This window comes from Scyliorhinus canicula, chromosome 9 (genome assembly GCF_902713615.1).
Source record: "Scyliorhinus canicula chromosome 9, sScyCan1.1, whole genome shotgun sequence".
In the NCBI taxonomy this organism is placed as follows: domain Eukaryota; kingdom Metazoa; phylum Chordata; class Chondrichthyes; order Carcharhiniformes; family Scyliorhinidae; genus Scyliorhinus; species Scyliorhinus canicula.
In genome coordinates, this window is record NC_052154.1 from 98,502,298 (window position 1) to 98,529,915 (window position 27,618).

At 49.8% G+C, this 27,618-nt stretch overlaps 1 protein-coding gene and 1 non-coding gene across 3 annotated transcripts in view; both read left to right on the forward strand.

Annotated features, from left to right (window-relative positions):
• Window positions 1-20,192, forward strand: part of mtch2 (mitochondrial carrier homolog 2) — a 73,746-nt gene extending 53,554 nt beyond the window's left edge. For both annotated transcript variants that reach the window (XM_038807318.1, XM_038807319.1), the window contains exons 6-13: window positions 1,568-1,625; window positions 1,713-1,764; window positions 3,361-3,420; window positions 4,724-4,823; window positions 8,197-8,244; window positions 9,313-9,380; window positions 10,532-10,607; window positions 19,803-20,192. In XM_038807318.1, the coding sequence (XP_038663246.1) occupies window positions 1,568-1,625; window positions 1,713-1,764; window positions 3,361-3,420; window positions 4,724-4,823; window positions 8,197-8,244; window positions 9,313-9,380; window positions 10,532-10,607; window positions 19,803-19,889 (549 nt within the window). In that variant the 3' untranslated portion in view covers window positions 19,890-20,192. The remainder of the gene's footprint in view (window positions 1-1,567; window positions 1,626-1,712; window positions 1,765-3,360; window positions 3,421-4,723; window positions 4,824-8,196; window positions 8,245-9,312; window positions 9,381-10,531; window positions 10,608-19,802) is intronic.
• On the forward strand, window positions 16,956-17,087 carry LOC119972027. Its single transcript, XR_005461966.1, has one exon.
• Window positions 20,193-27,618: the final 7,426 nt, after the last annotated feature.

Consider the following 27,618-nt stretch of genomic DNA (forward strand, 5'->3'; position numbering starts at 1 on the left):
TGGATTGGCCATGATAAATTGCCCTTAGTGTCCAAAATTGCCCTAGTGTTGGGTGGGGTACTGGGTTATGGGGATAGTGTGGAGGTGTTCACCTTGGGTAGGGTGCCCTTTCCGGGGGCCGGTGCAGACTCGATGGGCCGAATGGCCTCCTTCACTGTAAATTCTATGATAATCTATGACTTGTGCTACCGTGCTGCCCCAGAAAAGTCTTAGCAACCAGTGAAGCCTTTTTTAAATTCCAACCAATGTAAATCCTGTTCCTATGTCCAATGCTTCCACTCGTTTCTTTAAGAATTCATAGATCCCACTGAAATTAAAGGTTTTTTAGTCCCGAAAGAGGTTCCACTTTATGATCCCAGTTCTGATAATACTGGACAAGTCTGATCGCAGAGTGAAACCTGGATTGGTAGATTCTAGCTTCGTTTTATTTTAGAAACCATGGAGGTCAGTTACTGAATACGTTCACAAGAAATCTGCCAGTCTAACTTTAACGCACACAAACATATTTATTAAAGAAGAAAAAAAAAAGGTTGGAAAGGTTTTAATGCAGATACGAGATTTAAACTGTAACCCTTTTATCTCTCCAATACCCTGACAGACACCAAACCCCAGTGAAGATTTACCACTACCAAAGTTTATTGCTATTAGTTCAGTTTCAAACAGTTTACTTCCAGTAGACTGCTGAGCATTCACTGGATGCTTTTCTTCAGCTGTAATATGTCTCTCAGACACCCAAAATCCACAATCTAAACTCACTATTACTTAACTTCATAGCAGACACGAGTTCCCTAAACTCATTCACCAAACAGGCTTGTAGGATTTCTTATTGGAGAGATTAGACCGTCTGCCTTTCCTCTCTGGTTGATAGCCCCTATATGTTTCCCAGTCTCTGTGTGTCTCTGGACTGCTGCAGCTAGGCAACAGCATAGTATTTTACTTTGTTGTTTTTTAATGTACTTTTTTTACTTTGTTTTTTAAAATTTGCTAAACTACTAACCTCTTGGTAATCCATTTATTCATTTCAACAGTTGTAAAGCCTCATCAACAATGCATGTATTCAAACAGAGCCCCAGACTCCCCAGCTCATAAAAACAGTTAAACAAAACTAAAACGAGGTTTTGCCTTTCTAAGCACACTAAATATAAATTAAACTGCTCTACATAGTTCCTAACAACTGCTCCAGCAAGCACTCCCAGAGCATATACAGCATGGGGTTGGATCAAAATAAGGCTCCATCAACACTGTCCCCATTTAACACTCCCAGAACAGATAAAGCGCAGGGTTAGATACAGAGTAAAGCTCCCTCTATACTGTCTTCATCCAATACTCCCAGGACAGGTACAGCATGGGGTTAGATGCAGAGTAAAGCCCCCTCTACACTGTCCCCACAGTGGTACAGCACTGTGTGAGATGTAGAGTGGGGGCCCCTCCTATTAAGCACATGCTGGTGTTGGGGCAGAGGTTAAGAGGTTATATGATCCCCTCATGATGGTTGTGGGGGGCAGCAGGGGTTACTCGGCTTGGTGTCTTGAGCGTTCGCAATGTTGACTATTTCCTTTGTGCCCAGACAATGAGGGAGATGATTGCTCGCTCCACAGCCACCATCGTCACTCACCCTTTTCACGGTAAGTGTTAACCGCTGCCTTTGAACTTTTGGTTGTATTCCACGAGTGTGCAAGCTTGAAGTGTTGATCTGTTGTGTTTCCTTGCAGTGATCACCTTGCGATGCATGATACAATTTATTGGCCGTGAGACCAAGTACAGGTCAGTGCAGAGACTTGACCAGTTTCCATGACCCACCAAAGGCATCTCATGTCGGATTGTGCAAGGGAGTTCCCAGTGCACTAAACTGTACTAAAGAGGAAGGGCCATTGGGGCTGCTGGAAATGTGTGTGCGACTGACACAACTACTTGCGGCCATTTTGATTTGTTTTGTCAAATGCCCGCAAGTGGTTCATCTGAACACTCTGTGCACACTCATGCAACAGTCTACCCTGTATCCTCAGACTGTGACCTCTGGTTCTGGACATACCCACCATTGGGAATACCCTTTCTGCATCTACCCTGTCTTGTCCTGTTAGTGTTTTATAGGTTTCTATGAAATCTCCCCTCATTCTTCCGAACTCCAATGAATACAATTTTTATTAATAAATTTAGAGTACCCAATTCATTTTTTCCAATTAAGGGGTTATTTGGCGTGGCCAATCCACCTACCTTGCACATCTTTGGGTTACATAGAACAGTACAGCACAGAACAGGCCCTTCGGCCCTCGATGTTGTGCCGAGCAATTATCACCCTACTCAAACCCACGTATCCACCCTATACCCGTAACCCAACAACCCCCCCCTTAACCTTACTTTTTTAGGACACTACGGGCAATTTAGCCTGGCCAATCCACCTAACCCGCACATCTTTGGACTGTGGGAGGAAACCGGAGTACCCGGAGGAAACCCACGCACACACGGGGAGGATGTGCAGACTCCACACAGACAGTGACCCAGCCGGGAATTAAACCTGGGACCCTGGAGCTGTGAAGCATTTATGCTAACCACCATGCTACCGTGCTGCCCAAACTCCACACAGACAATGACCCAGAGCCGGGATCGAACCTGGGACCTCGGCACCGTGAGGGAACTGTGCTAACCACTGCGCCACCACGCTGCCCTTAAGCATTCAATCCTAACCAATTCAATCTCCTTGTATGTCAATCCTGCCATCCCAGGGTCTGGTAAAACTTCGCTGCGCTCCCTCTAGAGCAAAACATCCTTCCTCGGATAAGGAGACCAAAGCTGCAGACGCTATTCCAGGTGTGGCCTCAACAAGGCCCTGTATAATTGCAGCAAGACATCCCTGCTGTACTCTAATCCTCTCGCAATGTAGGCCAACATACCATTAGCCTTCTTTATCGTGTGCTGTACTGGTGCATGTGTGTACACAGTGTTCAGATGAATGAGTGGAGAGTTTTTGTGTATTGGTTATGAGTGTGTGCATAGTTGGTTTTCAAATGAATATATGCAGAGTTATTGTATACTGGTGCATGTGTAAATACACAATTGGTGTTCAGATGAATGAATGGAGAGTTGTGTACTGGTGCATGTGTGTCTACACGGAGTTCAGATGAATGAGTACAGAGTTTTTTGTGTACTGGTGCATGTGTGTAGATACAGTTAGAATGTTTCAGATGGTTTATTCTGCACACAGCTATACGTCTCACACACGCTGTGTGCACAATAAACCTGAATCGATGCAGCTTTCAAAACTCTAAATCTGAGCTTTAGGTGTTGTATTAACTTGAGAATGCCGATGGTTGATTCTTTTTGAAGAGTAATTCTTTGCTCTTTCTTTGTTTGTCTTGGCAGTGGGATATTCAGTTCTGTAGTAACAATCTATAAGGAAGAGGGCTTTCTAGGTTTTTTTGCGTAAGTATAAATTGAGCTGCGACTGTGTTGAGAATTGGAGGAGTAAGTATACCACTTGTGCCTGCCAACGTCAGAGGTTATTTAGAATGTAGCCTCGAAGGGCCATGTGATGCCTGTACCTGTAGCCAAATACCCATAAAGAACAAAAAAGTACAGCACAGGAACAGGCCCTTCAGCCCTCCTGGGCTGACCATGCTGCCCGTTTAACCTAAAACCTTTTGGTCCATGTCCCTCTGTTCCCATCCTATTCGTGTATTTGTCAAGATGTCCCTCAAGCATTGTTTCGTACCTGCTTCTACTACCTCCTTCGACAGTGAGTTCCAGGCACCCGCTACCCTCTGTATATTAAAAAAAAACATCCCTCGCACATCTCGTCTGAACTTTGCCCCTCGCACCTTAAACCTATGTCCCCTAGCAATTGACTCTTCCACCCTGGGAAAAAACTTCTGGGTCTCCAACTCTGTCTAGACACCTCATAATTTTGTACACTTCTATCAGGTCGCCCCTCAAATTCCGTCCTTCAAGTGAGAATGAACCGAGTTTATCCAACCTCTCCTCATAGCTAAAGAGCAAGAAGATTAGAAAGCTTCTCAGCAGTTTATTTATGGGGACAAATTCAGTGACAGTCCAAATCGATATGAAATCTAGAGCTGGAATTGCTGTAACTGACTCTCTACTAACATAAGGACAAAGTCTGCCAAACCAGTATAACAGCATCCTGGGCTAAAGTGCTGTAAATTCCAGCCCCGCTAGACCTGAGGTTGCAATACTGTTAAAATTAACTTGTAATTTAAAAAAAATACCCAATGACTTTGTTTTTTGGCTGCTCAATAATTACAATCACCAGGTTTGTTAGTGGCTTCAGTTGCTGATTGGTGGAAACTGTACAACACTTGATTATGTTAAAGGTGCTGTAAATCAAAGTTATTTAGTACCCTGTACTCCCAAAAAAACAAACTTAGATTTCACAAGTGTTTTATAGCCAATGGAATAAATGTAGTCATTGTAAGATCCCATAAACAACAAGAATATGAATTTGCTAATCTGGTTTAACGTTGATTGATGTATAAATGTAGGCCATGGAGGTGGGGTTGGGGCCCTTGTCTAAAAGGCAGCACATCGACAGTACTGAAGGGTGGTGTTGTAGTGTGTGAACCCCTCTCAAAGCAGCATGGGAGAGTGTAGATGTGAGTCTGTCCAATTCTGTCCTGGAGAGGGCTGGTTGGTGTGAGTCCCTCTAATTCTAGTCTGCAGAGGCTTGCTGTGTATTCCTCTAACCCCAGCACTGTGTCTCCCCCTTCAGCGGTCTCATTCCTCGGCTTTTGGGTGACATGATTTCCTTGTGGCTTTGCAATATGCTGGCGTACATCATCAACACCTACGCACTAGAGCCCCCCAGCCAGGTAAGTCACTGAATTATACTGCAACTCCCACCAGGTCAAAGTCTGTTGATAGGAGGAGGCCTGCAGGGTTGGGAGACTGGAATGGGGGGAAAGGGGGTAAGTGGAGGAAGGAAGCAAGTTGGTGGGGGGGCAGACTACTAGCTGCAGAAGAGGTATGTGGTGGAGTGGGTATGAGGGTGTCTATGGGTTAGGGTGGGTAAGAGGGGTTTGTGGTGCAGATGGGTGGTAAGGGTATATGGGGCAGCATAGGGAGGGTACAGTAAGTCTTCACTATAAATTGTGGTTGCATTCCTGTAAAACCTACTTGCAATAAAACTTGTTTGTGAATCCTGGGTTGCCATAATAATTGATGTTAAAGCTGGAATTAAACTCCTTCGGAGATGTGTACAAGTTGAAATACTGCACTGTGCATGTGCAGGAATATGCTTTCATGAATATCTGGCAAAATAAAATAAATCACTGAATATAACAGAATTACTAGACACATTCAAATGTGATAAGACTAAATTATCCAAACCAGTCCTATGCAGCACAGCTCCTGTATCTCAGCAGCAGCACTCCTGAAACCAGCTCCAAATTGTGCCCACTTTGCTTTTGCGCGTCTGTCTCTGCCTCTCTCCTTTCCCCATCTGTCTTTCTCTAAACCCGTCTTTCTCTCTCTCTCTCTCTCTCTCTCTTTCTCTTTCTTTCTCTCTCTCTCTCTCTCATGTCCCAATTTCTCTCCCCTTTCCCAGTCCCACTCTCCCTCCTTTCCCAGTCCTCCTCTCTCTCCTTTCCCAGTCCCCCTCTCCCTCCTTTCCCAGTCCCCCTCTCTCTCCTTTCCCAGTCCCCCTCTCCCTCCTTTCCCAGTCCCCCTCTCTCTCCTTTCCCAGTCCCCCTCTCCCTCCTTTCCCAGTTCCCCTCTCTCTCCTTTCCCAGACCCCCTCTCCCTCCTTTCCCAGTCCCCCTCTCCCTCCTTTCGCACTCCCCTCTCTCCCTCCTTTCCCAGTCCCCCTCTCCCTCATTTCCCAGTCCCCCTCTCCCTCATTTCCCAGTCCCCCTCTCTCTCCTTTCCCAGTCCCCCTCTCTCCTTTCCAAGTCCCCCTCTCCCTCCTTTCCCAGTCCCTCTCTCCACTTTCCCAGCCCCCCCCCCTCTCCTTTCCCAGTCCCCCCCTCCTTTCCCAGTCCCCCTCTCTCTCCTTTCCCAGTCCCCCTCACCCTCCTTTCCCAGTCCCATCTCCCTCCTTTCCCAGTCCCCCTCTCCCTCCTTTCCCAGTCCCCCTCGCCCTCCTTTCCCAGTCCCCCTCTCCCTCCTTTCCCAGTCCCCCTCTCCCTCCTTTCCCAGTCCCCCTCTCCCTCCTTTCCCAGTCCCCCTCTCCCTCCTTTCCCAGTCCCATCTCCCTCCTTTCCCAGTCCCCCTCTCCCTCCTTTCCCAGTCCCCCTCTCCCTCCTTTCCCAGTCCCCCTCTCCCTCCTTTCCCAGTCCCCCTCTCCCTCCTTTCCCAGTCCCCCTCTCCCTCCTTTCCCAGTCCCCCTCTCTCTCCTTTCCCAGTCCCCCTCTCTCTCCTTTCCCAGTCCCCCTCTCTCTCCTTTCCCAGTCCCCCTCTCCCTCCTTTCCCAGTCCCTCTCTCCCTCCTTTCCCAGTCCCCCTTTCTCTCCTTTCCCAGTCCCCCCTCGCCCTCCTTTCCCAGTCCCCCCTCTCCCTCCTTTCCCAGTCCTCCTCTCCCTCCTTTCCCAGTCCCCCTCTCCCTCCTATCCCAGTCCCCCTCTCTCTCCTTTCCCAGTCCTCCTCTCTCTCCTTTCCCAGTCCCCCTCTCTCTCCTTTCCCAGTCCCCCTCTCTCTCCTTTCCCAGTCCCCCTCTCTCTCCTTTCCCAGCCCCCCTCTCTCTCCTTTCCCAGCCCCCCTCTCTCTCCTTTCCCAGTCCCCCTCTCTCTCCTTTCCCAGTCCCCCTCACTCTCCTTTCCCAGTCCCCCTCTCTCTCCTTTCCCAGTCCCCATCTCTCCCTCCTTTCCCAGTCCCCCCTCTCTCCCTCCTTTCCCAGTCCCCCCTCTCTCCTTTCCCAGTCCCCCTCTCTCTCCTTTCCCAGTCCCCCTCTCTCCCTCCTTTCCCAGTCCCCCTCTCTCCCTCCTTTCCCAGTCCCCCTCTCTCTCCTTTCCCAGTCCCCCTCTCTCCCTCCTTTCCCAGTCCCCCTCTCTCCCTCTTTTCCCAGTCCCCCTCTCTCCCTCCTTTCCCAGTCCCCCTCTCTCCCTCCTTTCCCAGTCCTTCTCTCCCTCCTTTCCCTGTCCCTCTCTCCCTCCTTTCCCAGTCCCCCTCTCCCTTCTTTCCCAGTCCCCCTCTCCCTTCTTTCCCAGTCCCCCTCTCTCTCCTTTCCAATTCCCTGCCTCACCCCACCGCTCTCTCTCTCTCTCTCTCTCTACACACTGAAACATTCCCTTTCTGTCTCCTTACCCTGAGCTGTGGCCCATTCCAGGTCTGTCCTTGGCCCTCACATTACAGTCAGTCAGCATTACAGCCTGCAGCTTTCTGCAGTTGGATGTAGTTTGAAAATGATTTCACTCTGTAATTGACAGTTACCTTTCAGAGAATTAAGGAATGATTCAAACTGTTTAAGACTTCCAAAGAAAAATAGCAAGATGTGCGATCAAAACAGGAAATGACAAGACAACTCCCAGTTAGACCACATTTTCCTTCGAACCCACCGGGGTGGGGCGGCAGGCCAGAACTCAGCTGCTAGTGGCAATTGACAAGAACCGGGTTGGATGGTTGGGGAAGCACTATAATGGTGGGGGAAGGGGGTACATTCTGCTCCTGGAAGGGGCTTCAGGTGCTACAGATCTCAGGAAGGGGGACACCCAGCATTGGGATGGGAGGAGGGTGTCACCGAGCACTGGGGGGGGTGGGGGGTGTCACCGAACACTGGGGCGGTGGGGGGGTGCGTGTCACCGAGCAACGGGGGTGGGGGGGGGGGGAAGCTCACCGAGCACTGGGGCGGTATGGGGGGGGGGGGAGGCTCACCGAGCACCGAGGGGGGAAGGTCACCGAGCACTGGGGCGGGGGAGAGATGGCGGGGGGCTCACCGGGTCGAGGAGGGGAGGTCACCAAGCACTGGGGAGGGGGAGAGTTGGCGGGGGGCTCACCAGGCCGTGGAGGGGAGGTCACCGAGCACTGGGGAGGGAAAGGGTGATCATTGAGCGGGGGGGGGGGGGGGGGGGGGGGGGGGGGGGGGGGGGGGGGGGGGGGAAGAGAGAATGGTATGGAGTAGCCAGTGACAGCTGCTGAGTGTGGATCTGCAGTGTCAGCTCTAAGGACTGGAATCCTCCATGTTGGAATGTGGGAGTGTGTGTTGAGCTATGAACAGTGTTGTTTGACTGCTTTCTATTATCATGTGTTTTAGGGCTCTCAAATTGGGGAATTGAGGAGTTACTCACAAGCTGTGACTGGGGTGAGTTCTATTTAACTTCTATCTTTTTATTTATTTGCTGCAGCAATCACACTCTCATAGTCATGAGCCATCTCCAAACTTCTCAGTTTCATTTTTTCGGAGAAAAAGCTGAGAAGAGATTTGATAGAAGTATTCAAAATGACGAGGGGATTTGAGTGTTTCCACTTGTAAAGGGGTTAAAAGACAAGACAACACTGATTTAAAGTAATTTGTAAAAGAAACAAATGTGATGGTGAGGAAAACAATTTCACAGCGAGTGGTTAGCGTTTCGACTGTACTGCCTGAGAGTGTGGTGGAGGCAGGTTCAATTGAAGCACTCACTGGGGTATTAGACAGTTAGCTGAAAAGTAAGAATGTTTTGGAGTCTGGAGGAAAGGCAGGGGGTGGCATGAGGTGGGTTGCTCATTCACAGCCAGTGCAGGCATAATGGGCAGCTTCCTGCACCAGAACAATTCTGAGATTCAGCACCTTACCCACTGTGTTAACACTGATCTTAACCAATACAGCAAGCAGCATCTGTTAGCTTTAGGGCCCACTGCATGAATAAATCCTGGTCAGGCATAGGTAAAGGTGAAGTCGCCACAGTCCCAGATGGCCATAGGCTTCTTTCCCCTTTGAGGGTGAGAGCTGACTGGTGGTGATTTAACTTGAGGATCAGCACACCTCAGGCAAGGGGCAAGGTCATGAATAATCTGAGACATAGACTGCAACCCAAAGACAAGGGGGTTCAGTCCTACAAATGCCTGCAGGTCTCGCTGAGTGCCAGCACTATTGGTTGATGTTCTGCTTCCATCTGTGGGTTTGGATAACTAAATCAAAGCACAGCGAGAGGCTCGAGATGGTTGGCAATCAACAAGGACCTGGATTTATAGGTTAACTCCTGAGTATTTAAAGCTGAGGGCAGCAAGAACCTGGGCTGTTGTGCCTGGTCTGCGCCAGGAACATAACATTTTAAATCCGTCCGACCTATGCTTTCTTAAAACAATCGCTGTTGAAACAAAAATTAAAAATCAATCACTGTTGGTGATGAGCATTTATTCACTGCCTGCCTATTCCTTTCCTGAACAGTTCCTAGCCAGTATGCTGACATATCCCTTTGTACTCGTCTCCAATCTGATGGCGGTCAACAACTGTGGGTGAGTCAGACTTTCAATTCGTCCTCAGTCCCCAGTGCAAAGTGAGACGCAAATCCTGTGCTTTCTGTGGGTACAAGCAGAGTCACAAGTTGTAGACAATTCAACTGTGTCTGAATTTCTTGATCGTAGAATCAAGGATGTTATTCTTGGGAAATGAAATGCTTTCATCCCAGCCACTTAGTTTTAGCATCTAACATCACCAGAATAGATACAAAGTTAAAGCACTCTCCACACTGTCCTTCAAACACTCCCAGGACACGGATTAGATACAGATGGTGTAAAGTTCCCTCTACACTGTCCCAGTGTATATAGAGTACAATGTACCCCGGAGCATTCCATCCAGTGTATATAGAGTACAATGTACCCCGGAGCACTCCATCCAGTTTATATAGAGAACAATGTACCCTTCGAGCACTCTATCCAGTGTTTGTAGAGTACAGTGTACCCTGGAATACTCTATCCAGTGTATAGAGTACAGTGTACCCCGGAACACTCCATCCAGTGTATATAGAGAACAATGTACCCTCGAGCACTCCATCCAGTGTATATAGAGTACAGTGTACCCGGAGTACTCCGTCCAGTGTATATAGAGAACAATGTACCCCAGAGTACTCCATCCGGTGTATAGAGTACAGTGTACCCCGGAGCACTCCAACCAGTGTATATAGAGTACAGTGTACCCCGGAGTACTCCATCCAGTGTATATGGAGTACAGTGTACCCTGGAATACTCTATCCAGTGTATAGAGTACAGTGTACCCCGGAACACTCCATCCAGTGTATATAGAGAATAATGTACCCTCGAGCACTCCATCCAGTGTATATGGAGTACAGTGTACCCGGAGTACTCCGTCCAGTGTATAGTGAGTACAGTGTACCCTTGAGTATCCCATCCAGTGTGTACGTGTGGCTGCCGAGTCTGTTGAGACAATACCAGCAGCTGTGGATTGAAGTAAGGAGTGGGATTGTAGAGCTACAGCTATCAGAGTCAGTCCCAATGAGTGACAGTCCTGATATGCAACCGAAGAGAAGGGGAGTCATCGTCATCTCGTAGAGCATTGACCCTCCTGGTTCTGAGCTGCGTTTCTGCAGCTTTTCCCGCTGGATGTGCTGGTTTTTGACTCAATGTCCAATGTGTGTGTCTTTCCCTAGCCTGGTTGGTGGTCTCCCTCCCTATGCAGCTGTGTACACTTCATGGGTTGACTGCTGGCGCCAGCTGAGCAGAGAGGTGAGTACATTCACTCGTTTGATTTGCTGGTTGTATTGGAAGCCTTATTGGTCTGTTATAACCACCTGCATTTACTGTGTGGTGGCCGCCGGCGCTGTGTGGTGGCCGCCGGCGCTGTGTGGTGGCCGCCGGCGCTGTGGGGTGGCCGCCGGCGCTGTGGGGTGGCCGCCGGCGCTGTGGGGTGGCCGCCGGCGCTGTGTGGTGGCCGCCGGCGCTGTGTGGTGGCCGCCGGCGCTGTGTGGTGGCCGCCGGCGCTGTGTGGTGGCCGCCGGCGCTGTGTGGTGGCCGCCGGCGCTGTGTGGTGGCCGCCGGCGCTGTGTGGTGGCCGCCGGCGCTGTGTGGTGGCCGCCGGCGCTGTGTGGTGGCCGCCGGCGCTGTGTGGTGGCCGCCGGCGCTGTGTGGTGGCCGCCGGCGCTGTGTGGGGGCCGCCGGCGCTGTGTGGTGGCCGCCGGCGCTGTGTGGTGGCCGCCGGCGCTGTGTGGTGGCCGCCGGCGCTGTGTGGTGGCCGCCGGCGCTGTGTGGTGGCCGCCGGCGCTGTGTGGTGGCCGCCGGCGCTGTGTGGTGGCCGCCGGCGCTGTGTGGTGGCCGCCGGCGCTGTGTGGTGGCCGCCGGCGCTGTGTGGTGGCCGCCGGCGCTGTGTGGTGGCCGCCGGCGCTGTGTGGTGGCCGCCGGCGCTGTGTGGTGGCCGCCGGCGCTGTGTGGTGGCCGCCGGCGCCGTGTGGCGGCTCCCTGGCCCGTAAGTTGGCTACATTGGAAAGCAAGTGTTTCCAGCCAGCGGGGGGTGAATCTGTGGAACTCTTTGCTGCAGAAGACTGTGGAGGCCAAATCACTGAGTGTCTTTAAGACAGGGATAGATACTTGAATAATAAGGGGATCAGAGGTATGGGGAGAAGGCAGGAAAATGGGATGAGAAACGTATCAACCATGATTCAATGGCTGAGCGGACTCAATGGGCTGAATGGCCTAATATTGGTCTTGTCTTTATGGTCTTATGGAGTGGGCCCAGCTGAACATAGTATCAGGAATAGGAGGTTAGGAGGCCATTCGGCCCCTCGATCATGGGTGATCTGATTGTGCTTTTAACTCCACTTTCCTGTCTGTCTTCCATAATCCTTCTCTCCCTAGTCAATCACAAATCTGTCTCACTCCGCCTCCAATATATTCACTGAGCCAGCCTCCACTGCTCTGGAAGAGAATTCCAAACACTGACCACCCTCTGGGAGACCCATAACTTTTAAACTGTACCCCCTGGTTCCAGCCCCCCTAACAAGAAGAAACCTCCTCTCAGCATCTACCCTGCCACGCACCCTCCGATGTTTCAATAAGATCACCTTTTTCTGAACTCCAATGAGAATAGGCCCATGCTGCTCTTGTCTTTTCTTCAAGAGAGTAAACCGTTTATCCCAGGAATCATACTTCTCTGAAGTATATCCCGCAAGTAAGGAAACCAGAACTATACACAGTACTCAGTTGTGGTCTCACTAATGCCCTGTACAGTTATAGCAAGTCTTCCTATCTTTCACACTCCATTGTGGATAGCACAATTGCTTCACAGCTCCAGGGTCCCAGGTTCGATTCCGGCTTGGGTCACTGTCTGTGCGGAGTCTGCACATCCTCCCCGTGTGTGCGTGGGTTTCCTCCGGGTGCTCCGGTTTCCTCCCACAGTCCAAAGATGTGCAGGTTAGGTGGATTGGCCATGATAAATTGCCCTTAGTGTCCAAAATTGCCCTTAGTATTGGGTGGGGTTACTAGGTTATGGGAATAGGGTGGAGGTGTTGACCTTGGGTAGGGTGCTCTTTCCAAGAGCTGGTGCAGACTCGATGGGCTGAATGGCCTCCTTCTGCACTGTAAATTCTATGTAAATCCTCTTTGCAATAAAGGCCAACATCGATTTACCTTCCTAATATCGGAATACCTGCTATCGGAATATTTGGTGCCTGTTTTCATGGGCTCAGTGTGCCAGCTGCCAATTCATCCCTTCTCATCCCAGTGGTTCCTCCAGGAGCCCCAACGTAATGAGCATTTCATCACCAACCTAACAAGCTGGCAAATTACAACTCTGATAAATTGACGCAGGAGAGTCTAGCTAAGGGTAGTAATTAGAGGTTTCAGCTCAGATCTAAGCTGGACAACATTGGAAAAGTTGGAAAATGTCTGTTTTCTGACTTTAAAAAAAAGTCATTGTGCTTATCAGTTAGAATTGTGCCTGAGTTCTGTCTTCACACAAAAGAACATAGCGATCGAGGTTGAGTTAGGTAGTGTCTGTGACCCATTCTAACTGTAACACTGGTTAGTTCGAAGATATGACAGCTGGGCCAAGGGGAATTGGGATCATGAGGTCAATGGGCTGAAGTGGTTAACCGAATCTGTAACTTTGTGGGGAGAGGTCCAGTGATTGATTAGGCCTTGGGCGGAACCACGAGTTTAGTTCTGGTCACATTGTCAAGAATCAGAATGATCTAAGGTATCAAAGTGGGGAGCTATAAAGGCCTGAGAGTGGAGGAGGTGGAGAAACCTGACTGCTTTCAAGAATGTTAGCAGTTGAAGCAGATTGCAATGAGCACAAATCCCTGAGTACTGCAAGATAACTGGAGAGTCCTGAGGTTTAGGAATGTGGTGTCCAGTTGTATCTATGAGGACGAGAATTCCATGTCTTATGGGCGGCATGATAGCACAGTGGTTAGCATTGTTGCTTCACAGCGCCAAGGACCTGGTTGGATTCCAGCTTAGGTCACTGTCTGTGTGGAGTCTGCACATTCTCCCCCTGGCTGAGGAATTCGGGATTCCTCCGAGTGCTCCAGTTTCCTCCCACAAATCCTGAAAGACGTGCTATTAGATGCACTGGATTCTCCCTGTGTACCCGAACAGATGCCGGAGTGTGGCGACTAGGGGATTTTCACAGTAACTTCATTGCTGTGTTAGTGTAAGCCTACTTATGACACTAATTAGGATTATAAAGAACTTGTGGATCTGGAAGGAACACAGAATCTGTGGATCAAGTTGGTTTTTAACCATCGTATCTCTTTCAAGGGATGTTACAAGCATTTGGTAGACTCGGGGCTGTCCATTGGTATCAATCAGGAACGTTTAGTGCTAAACCACATTCCTAATTCCACTGTCCAGAATTTCAGAATGCTGTGGCTCCCAACATTTCATAATTAGCATGTTTGCTTCATTTAGCACATCTCCGATCGGTAGGGGGGAATGAGGAAAACCGGTGTTTTTAACCAATGCATTGGAATTTTATGTACCTGTGATACAAAATCATATGTACTTACTGACTTGTGGGAAGATGTGGAGTTCTTTGTTTCCTCTCTGTACGATTAGATGGGAAGGAGGATTTCCCTTTGCAGACTCCTCACGTCCCCCTCACAGCTTAACTCACCTAACCTTTCACCATCCGCCAATGTCAATACATTACACTAGCGAGATAATTAATTTTTAATAGCGGAGGCCAAAGCCTGGACCTTGCATCGCTCCACTATTAACACTGCCATCCTGAGAATGGACTGTTTTTTCCTGTTCTCTACCCGTTATCCAATTTTCAATCAGTTCCGTGATACTAACTCCAATCTCATGAGCCCTATGTTTGTGTTACTCCTTGACATCTTGCCTTTTCAAAATCCAACCTTCAACATCGATTGGTTCACCCTTGTCTACTTTGCTAGTTACACTGTCAAAAGAATTACTCCTCAAACACGGTGGCACAGTGGTTAGCTCTGCTGCCTCAGCACCAGGAACCCGGGTTCAGCTCCAGCCTTGGGTGACTGTATGTGTGGAGTTTGCACTTTCTCCCGTGTCTCTGTGGTTTCCTCCAGGTGCTCCGGTCAGATTCCCTGTGACTGATGTCTGACACTGGTCTTTGACACTCTCTCTTAAACCGCAGGATTATATTTCCTTTTGTATGGACCAATCTTTCTCTTTGTACGTGGCTGCTACATTTCAATGGTCTGTACACAAAACCCTAAATATTCCCCCTAGCTTTTCACCGTTTAAAATAAATACTTGCATCTAACTTTCTTTGCTGCAAAATAGATGATCTCCCAATTGTTTGTGTTGAACTCTGTCTGCCACAGTCTTGTCCATTTAATCAATCCATGACTGTAATTTAAAGCTCCTCTTCACCCTCCTGATCATGTAACTGAGCTCTGTCATTGACAGATTTGGATATCTAGCTCTCCATTGTTTTATGAGTTGTGTATCTTCAGGGCGGAGCTGCACAGGTTTTTGAACTATAGGGGAATCGAGGGTGATGGAGAATAGGTAGGGAAGTGAAGCTGGGGGTAAGTTCTGAATGGCTATGATCTTATTGGATGGTGTAACTGGCTCGAGAGGGGATTTTCACAGTAACTTCATTGCAGTGTTAATTTTTTTTTTAATGTTTTTTATTGAGTTTTCATGTTTTATATATGATAAGTTACAAATTGTTAGAGAGAAAAAAAAGAAGACACAAAAATTTAACATGTATATTTACAGGTAAGCATCTTTATAACAACAATTGTGGCCGCCCCCTTTAGCCAGCATACATATTCTACATTCCCCAATATGGCCGAGGCGCATGTTTATAGGCATTTATTTATAGTTTGGTTTTGGGCCTTAGCTTGCCATCAAACCCCCATAACGAACCCGTAACCCCCCCCCCCCGGGCTACCTTCCCCCGATTCCCGTCCATTTTCCCCCGATTCTTGGCCACCCGGCTATTCTTCCTTTTGTACGTTGGCCACAAACAGGTCCCGGAACAGTTGCATGAATGGCTCCCACGCTCTATGGAAGCCGTCGTCTGACCCTCGGATGGCGAATTTGATTTTCTCCATTTGGAGAGATTCCGAGAGGTTGGACAGCCAGTCTGCAGCTCTGGGCGGTGCTGCTGACCGCCAGCCAAACAGGATTCTACGGCGGGCGATCAGGGAGGCAAAGGCAAGGGCGTCTGCCCTCCTCCCCAGGAATAGATCTGGCTGGTCTGAAACCCCGAAGACCGCCACTATCGGGCATGGCTCCACCCTCACCCCCACCACTTTGGACATAGCCTCGAAGAAGGCTGTCCAGTAATCCACAAGTCTGGGGCAAGACCAGAACATGTGGGCGTGGTTGGCCGGGCCTCTTTGGCACCGTTCACATCTGTCCTCCACCTCCGGGAAGAACCTGCTCATACGGTTTCTCGTTAAGTGGGCTCTATGTACCACTTTTAGTTGCGTCAGGCTGAGCCTTGTGCACGTGGAGGTGGAGTTGACCCTATGCAGTGCTTCGCTCCAGAGTCCCCACCCTATCTCTATCCCCAGGTCGTCCTCCCATTTCCTTGTTGCGTCCAGTACGGTGTCGTCCCTTTCTACCAGTCGGTCATACATGTCGCTACAGTTCCCTTTCTCTAGGATACTTGCGTCCAGTAGGTCTTCCAGTAGAGTCTGTCATGGCGGTTGTGGGTACGTCCTTGTCTCCTTTCTTAGGAAGTTTTTGAGCTGCAGGTACCGTAGCTCGTTCCCCCCAGCTAGCTGAAATTTTTCTGTCAGTTCGTCCAGTGTTGCGATCCTGTCGTCCGTGTATAGGTCCCTGACTGTCAGTGTCCCCCCGTCCTGCCTCCACCTTTTGAAGGTGGCGTCAGTTAGTGCTGGTGTGAACCTATGGTTGTTGCAGATGGGAGCCTTGTCCGACATTTTGGTCAGGCCAAATTGCTGCCGCAGTTGATTCCAGGATTGGAGGGTGGCTGTCACCACTAGGCTGCTGGAGTGTTTTTTGGGTGGGGATGGGAGTACTGCCGTGGCGAGGGCCCGGAGGGAGGTCCCCATGCAGGAGGCCTCCTCCGCACGCACCCACTCAGCTTCTGGCTCCTGGATCCATCCCTTTACACGCTTGGCTGTTGCCGCCCAGTGGTAAAATTGTAGATTCGGGAGGGCTAGCCCCCCCCCTGGATTTTGTTTTTTGTAGGACCTTCTTTGGGATCCTAGCATTTTTACCCCCCCATACGAACGCCATGATAAGTTTGTCCAGCGCTTTGAAAAAGGCCTTGGGGATGTAGATTGGAATGGATCTAAACAGGAAGAGGAACTTGGGCAGTACGTTCATTTTGATCGTCTGGACTCTCCCCGCGAGGGAGAGCGGGAGTGTGTTCCATCTTTGCCGGTCCTTTTTAACTTCCTCCGTCAGGCTGGTGAGGTTCCATTTGTGGATCCCTTTCCAGTCATTGCAGTGTTAATGATTATTATTCCTATTTCCTATATAACTACACCCATGGGTATTTCTCTGTCTTCCACTTTAGTTACTGCCTCAATGTATGATTTGGCTTGTTCAAACTGACCTGCTAAGTTAGAGACATTTGTGAATGAGGCTGTGACCTCTTCTCTGTATCTCAATGTGGTTGTTCCTCAGTTGCTGCATCATCTAGTTAATATGGTGTAGCTGGAAAGTGCCACACACATTAAAGATGGTTCCCACCGACGAGCCCTCTGGAGTTGCCAGGGTTTCTGTGCGATGGTTCCCAACATCCCTTCTCAAGGCACAGTGGTTAGCACTGCTGCCTCACAGCGCCAGGGACCCAGGTTCGATTCCGCCATTGGGTCACTGTGTGGAGTTTGCATGTTCTTCCCATGTTGCGTGGCCTTCCATCGGGGGTTTCCTCCCACAGTTCAACGGTGTGCGGATTAGGTGGATTGGCCATGATAAAATTGCCCTTTAATGTCCAGGGATGTGCAGGTAGGTGGGGTTATGGGGATAGGGCAGAGTGGGCTTGGGTAGGGTGCTTGTTCAGAGAGTCAGCGCAGACTTGATGGGCTGAATAGCCTCCTGCACTGTCGGGATTCTATGAAAGCACTCTGCTTCAGCACTGGAGAATGCTGTAGGTGGATGGTGTTTGTGACAGCAAGCAAGACGAGGCTTTATACCTCCGAACAGTTTGAGAAACATTGGAAGCGGCGTGAAACCATTTCGCTCCTCACACCTATTCCACCCTTCAGTTTGATGATGGCAGATCTGTACACAAACTCGATCTACCCACCTTGGTTCCGTGACGATCAATATTCTTTTTAAAAATATTTTTATTGAAGCATTTGCCCAAAATTTTTATAAGAATGACAAACAAAACAATAATAACATAAATATCAATGAGGTAAACTAGATATTTCCCACCCAACCCCTTCTGTACATCCCTTAACCATATTGCACCTACCCCCCCCTTCAGAATGCTGCTTCTGCTGACATTTTAATTTTCACCGAGAAAGTCGACGAACGGCTGCGACCTCTGAGAGAACCCCAGCATTGACCCCCTCAAGGCAAACGTTATTTTCTCCAGCTTGAGAAACCCAGCCATGTCACTGACCCAAGTAGGGATAGCACGGTAGCACAAGTGGATAACACTGGCTTCACAGCGCCAGGGTCCCAGGTTCGATTCCCCGCTGGGTCACTGTCTGTGCGGAGTTTGCACGTTCTCCTCGTGTCTGCGTGGGTTTCCTCCGGGTGCTCAGGTTTCATCCCACAGTCCAAAGATGTCCAGGTTAGGTGGATTGGCCATGCTAAATTGCCTTAGTGACCAAAAAGGTTAGGAGGGGTTATTGGGTGGCAGTGAGGGCTTAAGTGGGTCGGTGTAGACTCGATGGGCCAAAGGCCTCCTTCTGCACTGTATGTTCTATGTCTCCACACTCTGGCTTCGAGTCCCTCCACATTAACAGGATCCGTCCCCGGGCTACCATGGAGGCAAAGGCCAAAACGTCCGCCTCTTTCACTCCCGGGTCTTCTGACACTCCAAAGATCGTCATCTCTGGACTCGGCACCACCCGTGTTCCTAACACCTTGGACATTGCCTTGGCAAACTCCTGCCAGAACCCTTCAAGCTTCGGGCATGCCCAAAACATGCATACCCCATAAAACTTGCTCATCCTCGCCGCCGTCATGTGTGCCCGGTGTACCACTTTAAACTGTATTAGACTGAGCCTAGCACATGATGGGGAGGAATTAACACTCAATATTCTTGAGGAACAAAAATATATGTACTGTACCATTCCTATAGTTCTATGTAATGAATTCAATTTGAAATTTTCAAGTATCCTACCCTCGCAAAACCAGCCTCAAAAGCTTTTTGGAGGCGTTCTGTATTTCCACTGTGTGTAGAAATGCTTCCTGCTATCATCCCTGAATGGCCTTGCACCTGTGTTAATATTCGGCCCTCCCCATATTAGGGCTGCATGGTAGCACACTGGTTAGCACTGTTACTTCACAGCGCCAGGGTCCCAGGTTCGATTCCGAGCTGGTTCACTATCTGTGCGGAGTCTGCACGTTCACCCTGTGTCTGCGTGGGTTTCCTCCGGGTGCTCCAGTTTCCTCCCACAGTCCAAAGATGTGCAGGTTAGGTGGATTGGCCATGATCAATTGCCCTCTGTGTCCAAAAAAGGTGAGATGGGGTTACGGAGATAGGGTGGGGATGTGGGATTAAGTAGGGTGTTCTTTCCAAGGGCCTGTGCAGACTTGATGGACTGAATGGCCTCCTTCTGCACTGTAAATTCTATGAAACTTCTTTGTCAGTTGATGCTTGCAGCATGAGGTACTGGGTCAGAAAAGTCAGGCCTTTGTCTTGTCTGTTCACGGGTCTGAAGTGAGTTGACAGTAGGTATACTGCAGTTCCTTTGTCCCTCGGTTACTGCTGTTGGCTGATTGGGTAGTCCAGTTGGGATGGAAATCAGCCAGGAGTCCCTCTGGTCCATCTCCAGAAAGTGCCAGTAAATCTGGGTCAGTTCCAGTGCCAGATGTTCAGGCTGGAATGTCCACTGTTGGCTGTCTTGTGTTTGACATGAAGAATAACCGGTTAGAGGCACGTCAAACCTGAGATACGGGATAGTGTTAAACTATGTTCCAAACAGAAGTATTGTTACACCTGTTGCTGCATTGGCACAGAACCAAAATACTTTGGGTGCTGGAAGTTGAAAAGAAAAACCCCAAAATGCTGCAGAAACTCAGGGCGGGCAGAGACTGTGGAGAGAAACAGAAAGTAACTTTTCATCATTTGTCTTGTTTTCGGAATTGACTTTACCACTGATGCATTTGAGATTGCTGGCTCAGTATTCCAGCAGCAGCAGACATCCATCTAACTCTACTCTCTCCAGGGTCGTATTGAATCTGTGTCGCTACTTGCCGCTCCTCTCTCCCGGTTTCTTTTGAGCAGCTTTTCCCTGAAACATTTTTTTAAAAAGCTTTTTTTTCTCTCTCTTGCAGGGAAACCTGAGTCGAGGGAACAGTCTGTTTTTCAGGAAGGCTCCAGCTGGACGAATATACGCGGCTGACCAAAAGAGATTTGTGTAAATGCACTTGATGAGTCTGAATGGGGTGGGAGCTGGTGTCTAATTTGTATGATTCTGTTTACAATGACGTACATGCAGTTTTTAATGATGTATTGTTGATCCACACTGGCACAATGTGTTATTTTATGATGGAATGAGATTATCTGATTTAAAGAGGAAAGTATTTTAATTCCCAGTGGTTTATATAATGAGTGGTCTTTGTTGTGAGAGGGAGGAGGAGATGGGATGGTTTTCTGAGTGCCGTGTTTCTGGGAATGGAGCACACTTCTTCCAGTACCATTCCAATAAAATCTCAATAATCCTGCCTGCTATTCCTAGTGTTGGTGAGCACACCGGGAAAAGAAGAGTTAGAAAGCATCTCTGTTGTCAGTTACTCACTATCCACTTCAAGAAGTATTGTCAGTCTGTCTTGGACATGCCTGCTACTTCCAGGAGAAACCCAGGTTAACATTCCCGGTCCTGTTTGTTCAAATCTTTTCTGTCCTACAACAGCTGTTAAGAATTTGAGTGAATTAATAGGGGGGGGGGGGGGGCCTGCTCTACAGTGTTCACTGCTGCCTAGCCAGGATATCAATGGTAACTATTGAGTTGAGATGGGATCACTGAGGAGCTTTGCCCCGAAGCTCTCCCCATTTCTCTCACCCTCACTGGGAAGGAGGGGACAGTATTGAAGAAATTGTGTACCTCCCTACAGTGTCCAATTTTCCTGGGCCGACCCTGGCAATGACTTTAACTGGCTGTTGGACTGAGAGAGCTTTGCAGTAAAGTCTGATCTTGTCCCGACACACTCCAGCAGGATGTGACCAGGAACTGGGGGCGTCGCTGGCTCCCAACTCCCAACAAAGGTCCTCACACCAACCGCAGTCTGCAAATGGCTAATTTGGCACAGCCCACCATTCCTCCTGGGCCATTGTGATCGTCACCGGCAATGAGCCGGCCAGTGCATGTACCTGTTGGACCGACCGTGTGACAGGACATACGTTTCCTCAATTCTGTGCGTCATTTGATTTGCTTTTTTCCCCTCCCCTAATCTTGTAACCGAGACAAATCAGTCAGCACCAGATGGGGAGCCAGCTGCTGTGAATATTTGGCGCCCCCCTGAGACAGTCTTTTCTGTAAAGACTGTTGACTACCAGCAGGGGGTAGTGCTGTAAGTCTCTAGTTCTGCACTGGTTCCTCTCTAAAGGAGGCCGTGCTACAAAGACCAGTAACGCAGGTGTGTTGAAAGTCTAGATTTATGCGGCACCGTCACTTTTTTGTACAATGTCATTCTGACGGTGACTACTCCCCATGCTGTACAGAGTCTGCTCACACCAAACCATTTGCTTGTTCCATGAATGTTACCCTGCTAAGTTCAGTGTAGAAAAATGACATTGTGAGCAAATTAAAATGTTTGATTCCAGTACAAAGGAGAGAATTTCTGCACTTCCTGGAGCTTGCATTTTGCTCCCCTTCAAGCTGACATGACAGTCTGAGTCGGAAGGGAGGAATGGGCTAGAGAACAGTCCTCATTTATGTCTGCAAGGAACCAATACCATCATCGTTTACATCTACCCATATAAGCAGATCAGCAGTCACTAAGTGCCCACTCCATACAAAAAGATTAGTTCCATGAAGATGATGAGCAATGTCCATTGAGAGAATATAAATTAGGGTTTGAAGTGGCATTTCAGACATGTGATTATTCTTATTGCAAACTCCTGTTTCTCAATGACACAGACCAGATCCTCTACAAGGAATGGGAATAATGGGGCAGCAAGCACATAATGACGTGATCTGTGATTTTCAAATACAAATGCCCAGCAACCAGGAAAGGGCTACTCGGGAATTGAGGGGAAAAAGAAGCTAAGCAGTTGGGGAAAGGTCTTCTTGTGCAACATATTTTAAAGACACAGTAGCAGCAGCGGGTTATACAAAGCTGGTTTTAAAAGGAGGAATAATAAATGAAATACAGAGGAAAAATAATTTGTGAATCATGTGGAGGAGGGGATTCGCTGATGAATAGAGGGCTACGCACCACAATAGGCATTGGGAGCAACACACAAAGGCATCATGCAAAGTCTTTCAGTGCTGTCACACTAGACCGTCATCGGAGGTGAGAATCATAAACGGTTTGGCTTGAAACAGGATGAGTACTTCGTGGTACACATTTCGAATGACCACACCAAAGAATTCACATGCCCTTCTTCTGTACAAATAGCCCAAGTAGCATTAATGAGGTTTCAAAATGAGGTTCAGTTCCTGACAACTGACCCATGTAACATTAACAAGGTTCATGAGTGTGATACAGTTCCCAACAACGAACACTAGTAGCATTAACGAGGCTTGTACGTGATGTTCCCAATAAAGGCATGTACAATGAATAAGGCTTCGAAGTCTTAAGGTACAGATCTTGACAAAACCCAAGTAGTATTTAACAAGGCTTTGAAGACTGCCGGTGGCAGCGATGAGTGAGTGGTCGCACGTTTGATTGCTCCTGCTCAAGGTGGAATTGTTTGACCCTTTTCATCTGACATAGGGGATGTTTGCTGGTGCAAAGTTCATGAACAGTGAGAGACAGGAATTCTCCGGTGGGGCTGGTTTATGGCTCATCAGATGAGGAGTGTAACAAGTAAGAATCTGGCTGGGAAGACTTTCAAAGTGCATCAGAGGAAAGATGGTGGCGAGGTCTGGGACGTTGTTGCTGGCCCAGTGGCCCCTACCAAGCAATTGGTGGATATTTTGAATGCCAACTTCCAGCAGCGGAGGCAAGAAGCCTCGGAAGACCTGCTTACAGTGGCGGAGCGGAGCTGATCAAGGTGGTTGTAGAGAGAGGAGCAAAGGCTGGAGGCACAGGGTTTGACACTCCAGTAGGTGGAGGAGTCAGTGGTTGGTCATGTGGAGGCGGAGAAGGTGCTCGTGGTGAAGGGCCAGAAGTGGCTGAGGAAGAAGGTGGAGGACCTGGAGAATCACTTCAGGAGGCAGAATCTCCAGGTTGTGGGGCTGCCTGAGAGGATTGAAGAAGTGCAGGCAACAAAGTATGTAGGGAAGATATTTGAGAAGCCTCCTGAGGTGGATTGGGAGTACAAGGCATTGGGACCGAAGGTGGGGAGCAGCACTTTGTACCACCACACCACCCCTTTAAGGGTGAAAAGGGTCGAACAATTCCACCTCGAGCTGGAGCCACCAAATGCGTGACCATTCACTCCATGGCTGCCACCGGAAGTCTTCGAAGCCCGGTTAAATACTACTTGGGTTATTTGGCACGGTTGCATAATTTTCTGGGCAAAGAGAAGATTCTGAGGTGGGCGAAGGAGACCAGGGAATGTACCTGGGAAGGAAATATGGTGTGTATCTATCAGGACTTGGCTGTGGAGTTGGTCAAACCAAGGACAGGGCTCAACAGGGTCAAGGTGGTCCTCTACAGGAAAGGAATGAAGTCCTGGGTGCTGCTTGCTGTGGGATGCACACCAGAACCAGGTGCCAGTATGTGAAATGCGGGTGAGTACGCCGGGCGGTCTGTTGTACTTGGTGTGGGTGTGGATTACGTAAGTGTATTCAATTATTTGGGGGGAAATTGTGGGTGAGGGATAGTCGGGGGTAGACAGTTGTCTTGAGTAGAAGCCACCATGCTAGCAGGCAGGCTAGTTAACGGGAGTGCAATGGGTGGACAATCCGTGGAGGGGGAGGGATTGGAGTCAGTTGTTTATTTTTTTGTTTTGGGGGGGTGGGGGATGCTGGCATGGGTGGAGTTGGTGCAGTTGATTAAGGGGAGATGGCGGCAGACATATAGGGGAGGCCCAGAGGATGAGCGAGGCATGGAGCTGGGTAAATATTGGCTTTGGCTAATCGGGGAGGGGCCTCTCTGACTCACCCCCCCCGACTCAGTTGATTACTTGAAACGTCCGGGGGTTGAATGGGCCAATTAACAGGTCTCATGTTTTCGCTCATTTAAGGGGTTTGAAGGCGGACGTGGTGTTTCTTCAGGAGACGTATTTGAAGGTAGGGGACCAGACGAGGTTTAGGAAGGGCTGGGTGGGGGGGGGGTGGGGCAGGTATTCCATTCAACATGAAGACGAGGGTGGGGGGGGGGGTGGTAGTGTTGATTAATAAGAGAGTGGCTTTTGAAGTGGGAAGTATAATGGCAGTCCTTAGGGGTAGATTTGTGATGGTGAGTGGGAGGTTGGAGGGGGAGTCCCTGGCTCTGGTCAATAAGTATGTCCCAATGTGGAGCTTTTGAAGCAGGTGTTGACAAAGATTCCGGACCTGGGGACTTCGATGGCGACTATGGGGTGAACAGTTGTACATTTGGTGGCTCCCGCCCAAGGTGGAATTTCTCTGGCTTTTCCCCGCCTGAAGGGTGAAGTATTTGAGAGCAAGAGGTGGAGGGGTGCCTGGGGAAGGTTTTACTCCTCTGGTGTGGCTGGTGGATGGATCAACAGACTAGGAGTGGAATGAGAAAAAAAGAGCTGCTGGAACAGGAGAGTCTTCGTGGTGCGCCACAGGATAAGATGGCGGAGGGCAAGGTGGCTGCTCTACCTGCCCAATGGTTGACGAAGCAGCTGATAGAGTTCCTCAATGAAAAGTTTCGGCAGCAGAGGAAAGGCCCTGGAAGACCTAGCCAAGGTGGTGGAAGCGATTAAGTCGGGGATCAAGCGAGTGGAGCAGAGGCTGGAAACCCAGGGCCTGATGATCCAGAAAGTGGAGGAGGTGGTGACGGATCACGAGGAGCAGTTGGCCTCATTGGTGGCTGAGGTGCTGGAGAGATTGATGGGGCAGTGGGCATTTGATTGGCACTTATCAGGCGGGCGAGCCGCCGAGGGCGATGGTGTTGTGGTTGCACCGTTTTCTGGACAAGGCAAAGATCCTTCGATGGCGAGGTAGATCAGGAAATGTACTTGGAAAGGGAACGAGCTGCAGGTGTACCAGGACCTGGAAGCAGAACTGGCGAAGAGGAGAACCGTGTTTAACCATGCTACAGCAGCCCTCTTTAAAAAGGGGGTGATGTTTGAAGTATTGTACCTGGCCTGCCGGTGGGTCATTTTGGTCAACCTCCAGCGGCCCATCAATCTCTCCAGTACCTTAGCCACACACACGCTTGTCTCCACACCTTCAATGCCTTCAGGCATCCCGACAATCCTGAGGTTTTGCTTTCTGGAGCGATTCTCCAAATCCTCCGTCTTCTCTCTCAGCCTCTTCTGGCTATCCCGCATCACTCTCATTTCAGCCACCAACCAGGCCAACTGCTCCTCGTGCTGTCCCACCGCCTCCTCCACTTTCAGGATCGAGAGTATGATCTCGGCACACCACAAGAGGCAAAGGAGTTTGTGAGGGACAATGGAATGGGAGGTGTGAGGACATTGAACTTTGGAGGAGTTTGTGTGTTTAAAGCTTTTGACGGTGGGTTGTTTGGAAGGTGGGTTTTTCATGGGGACACAATGATGGTGAGTGCATCTCTTGTTACTCTTTAGGGATGTATGGTTGGAGGGGGAGGGGAACTGTAGGAGGTTAGAGGTCTTGGGCAGGGGCCACCATGCTAGCTGGGCGGACTAGTTAACAGTAGTGAAATGGGGTTGCCAGGAGGCATACGCAGGGTGGGTGGGGCTGGTTCTTTGTTGGGGTGGGAGGGGCGGGAGAGAGTTGCTGACAAGGCTGTTACTGGTATGGCGCATTTGGAAAGGGATCAATGATGGCGTACATCCGAGGGTGGGCTTGGAGTGTCGCGTGACCTGGACTGGGGTCTGGCGCAAAAAGGATATGGCTGATCAGCAGGGGAGGGTCAGGGTGCCCCCTGACCAAGCTGACCATGTGGAATGTGAGGGGCTGGTCAAATGGTCCTGTGTATTCGCGCACCTGAGCAGTCTGAAGATGGACATGGCCTTTTCACAGGATACACACTTAAGGATAGGGGAGCAGACGAGGTTGAGGAAGGGATGGGTGGGTCAGGTGTTTAATTCGAGGCTAGATATGAAGGGGGGGAGGTGTTGGTTAATAAGAGGATGGTGTTCGAGGTGGGAAGCACTGTGGGCGTTCCAGGGGGCAGGGGTGGGGGACATAAGTAATGGTTAGTGGAAACATGGAGGGGATGTCTGTGGTTCTGTTAAACGTCTATGCGCTGAATTGGGATTATGTCGTTTTTATGAGGCGGGTGTTATGGAAGATTCCTGACCTGGACTCACATTGGTTGGTTATGGTGGGGGGTAGATTTTAGTACGGTTAAAGTAATACATAGGGCACTTATGCAGGTAGCAAGGATTGAGTAGATTGAGGGGTTAGAGGATAGGTGTGGGCAGTGTGCGAGGAGGCCCAAGAATCATGTTCACATGTTCTGGGCATGTCCAAGGTTGAAGGGGTTCTCACAGAGGTTCGCGGACATGGTGTCCGAGGTGCTGTGGGTGGAGGTGGTCCCGAGCCAAGAGATAGCGATCTTCGGGATGACCTGGTAATCCAGGGGGTGAGAGAGGCCTTAAGCACTTTTTTTTTAAATAAACAATTTTTATTGAGGTAGTTTTTGGCTTTATAAACAGTTACAGACATCATCAGAAAGAAAGCAAAAAAAGGCAAAAATGTGCAAACATCCACGTACTTTCAATACTTCCATCGTAACATATTGCACAAGCCCACTCCCCTCCCACCGGTACTACCCGCCATATTTTCCCTCCTACTCTGCTCTGGGTCCGACACGTACAGGAGCAGGTCGTCTGCATATAGAGAAACCCTGTGTTCAACCCCGCCCCTCACCATCCCCTTCCAACCCTCTGCGGCTCTCAGCGCAATCGCCAGCGGCTCTATGGCCAGCGCAAACAGCAGCGGGGAGAGCGGCCAGCCCTGTCTGGTCCCTCGGTACAACCTAAAGTACTCCAACACTTCTCTGTTAGTCCTGACACTGGCCCTCGGGGCCTGATATAATAATTTGATCCAATCCCTCCCCGAACCCAAACCGTCCGAGCACCTCCCATAGATAGTCCCACTCCACCCGGTCAAAGGCCTTCTCGGCGTCCATTGCCACCACTACCTCCACCTCCCTACCCGCCGGGGGCATCATTATCACATTGAGTAATCTCCTCAGATTGGCCGCCAGCTGCCTACCTTTCATGAACCCCGTTTGATCCTCCCCAATCACCTCCGGTACACAGTCCAACATTCTACCCGCCAGTACCTTTGCCAGGAGCTTGGCGTCTACATTAATCAGGGAGATTGGCCTGTAGGACCCGCATGCCTCTGGGTCTTTACCCCGCTTCAATATCAGAGATATGGTGGCTTGTGACATTGTCGGCGGCAGGGTCCCTCTGTCCCTTGCCTCATTGAAAACCCTCGCCAAGACCGGGCCCACCAGCTCAGAGAACTTCCTATAGAACTCTACTGGGTATCCATCCGGCCCCGGGGACTTCCCCGACTGCATAGCCTTAAGGCCCCACAATACCTCTTCTACTCTAATCGGGGCCCCCAGCTCTTCCACTCGCCCCCCACCAACTGTTGGGAATGTTAACCCGTCCAGAAACCTTTTCATCCCCTCCGGTTCTTCCGGTGGCTCCGAAGTATACAGCTTACGATAGAAGTCCCGGAATACCCTATTCAATTCTGCCGGGTCCTCCACTTTGCACCCCCCTCGTCCCTCACTCTACCTATTTACCTGGCCGCCTCCCTCCTCCGGAGCTGCTGCGCTAACAGTCTGCTAGCCTTTGTACACCACTCCCCTCGCCCTCCTAAGCTGTTCCACGGCCCTGCTCGTGGATAGTGCCCCCAGTTCC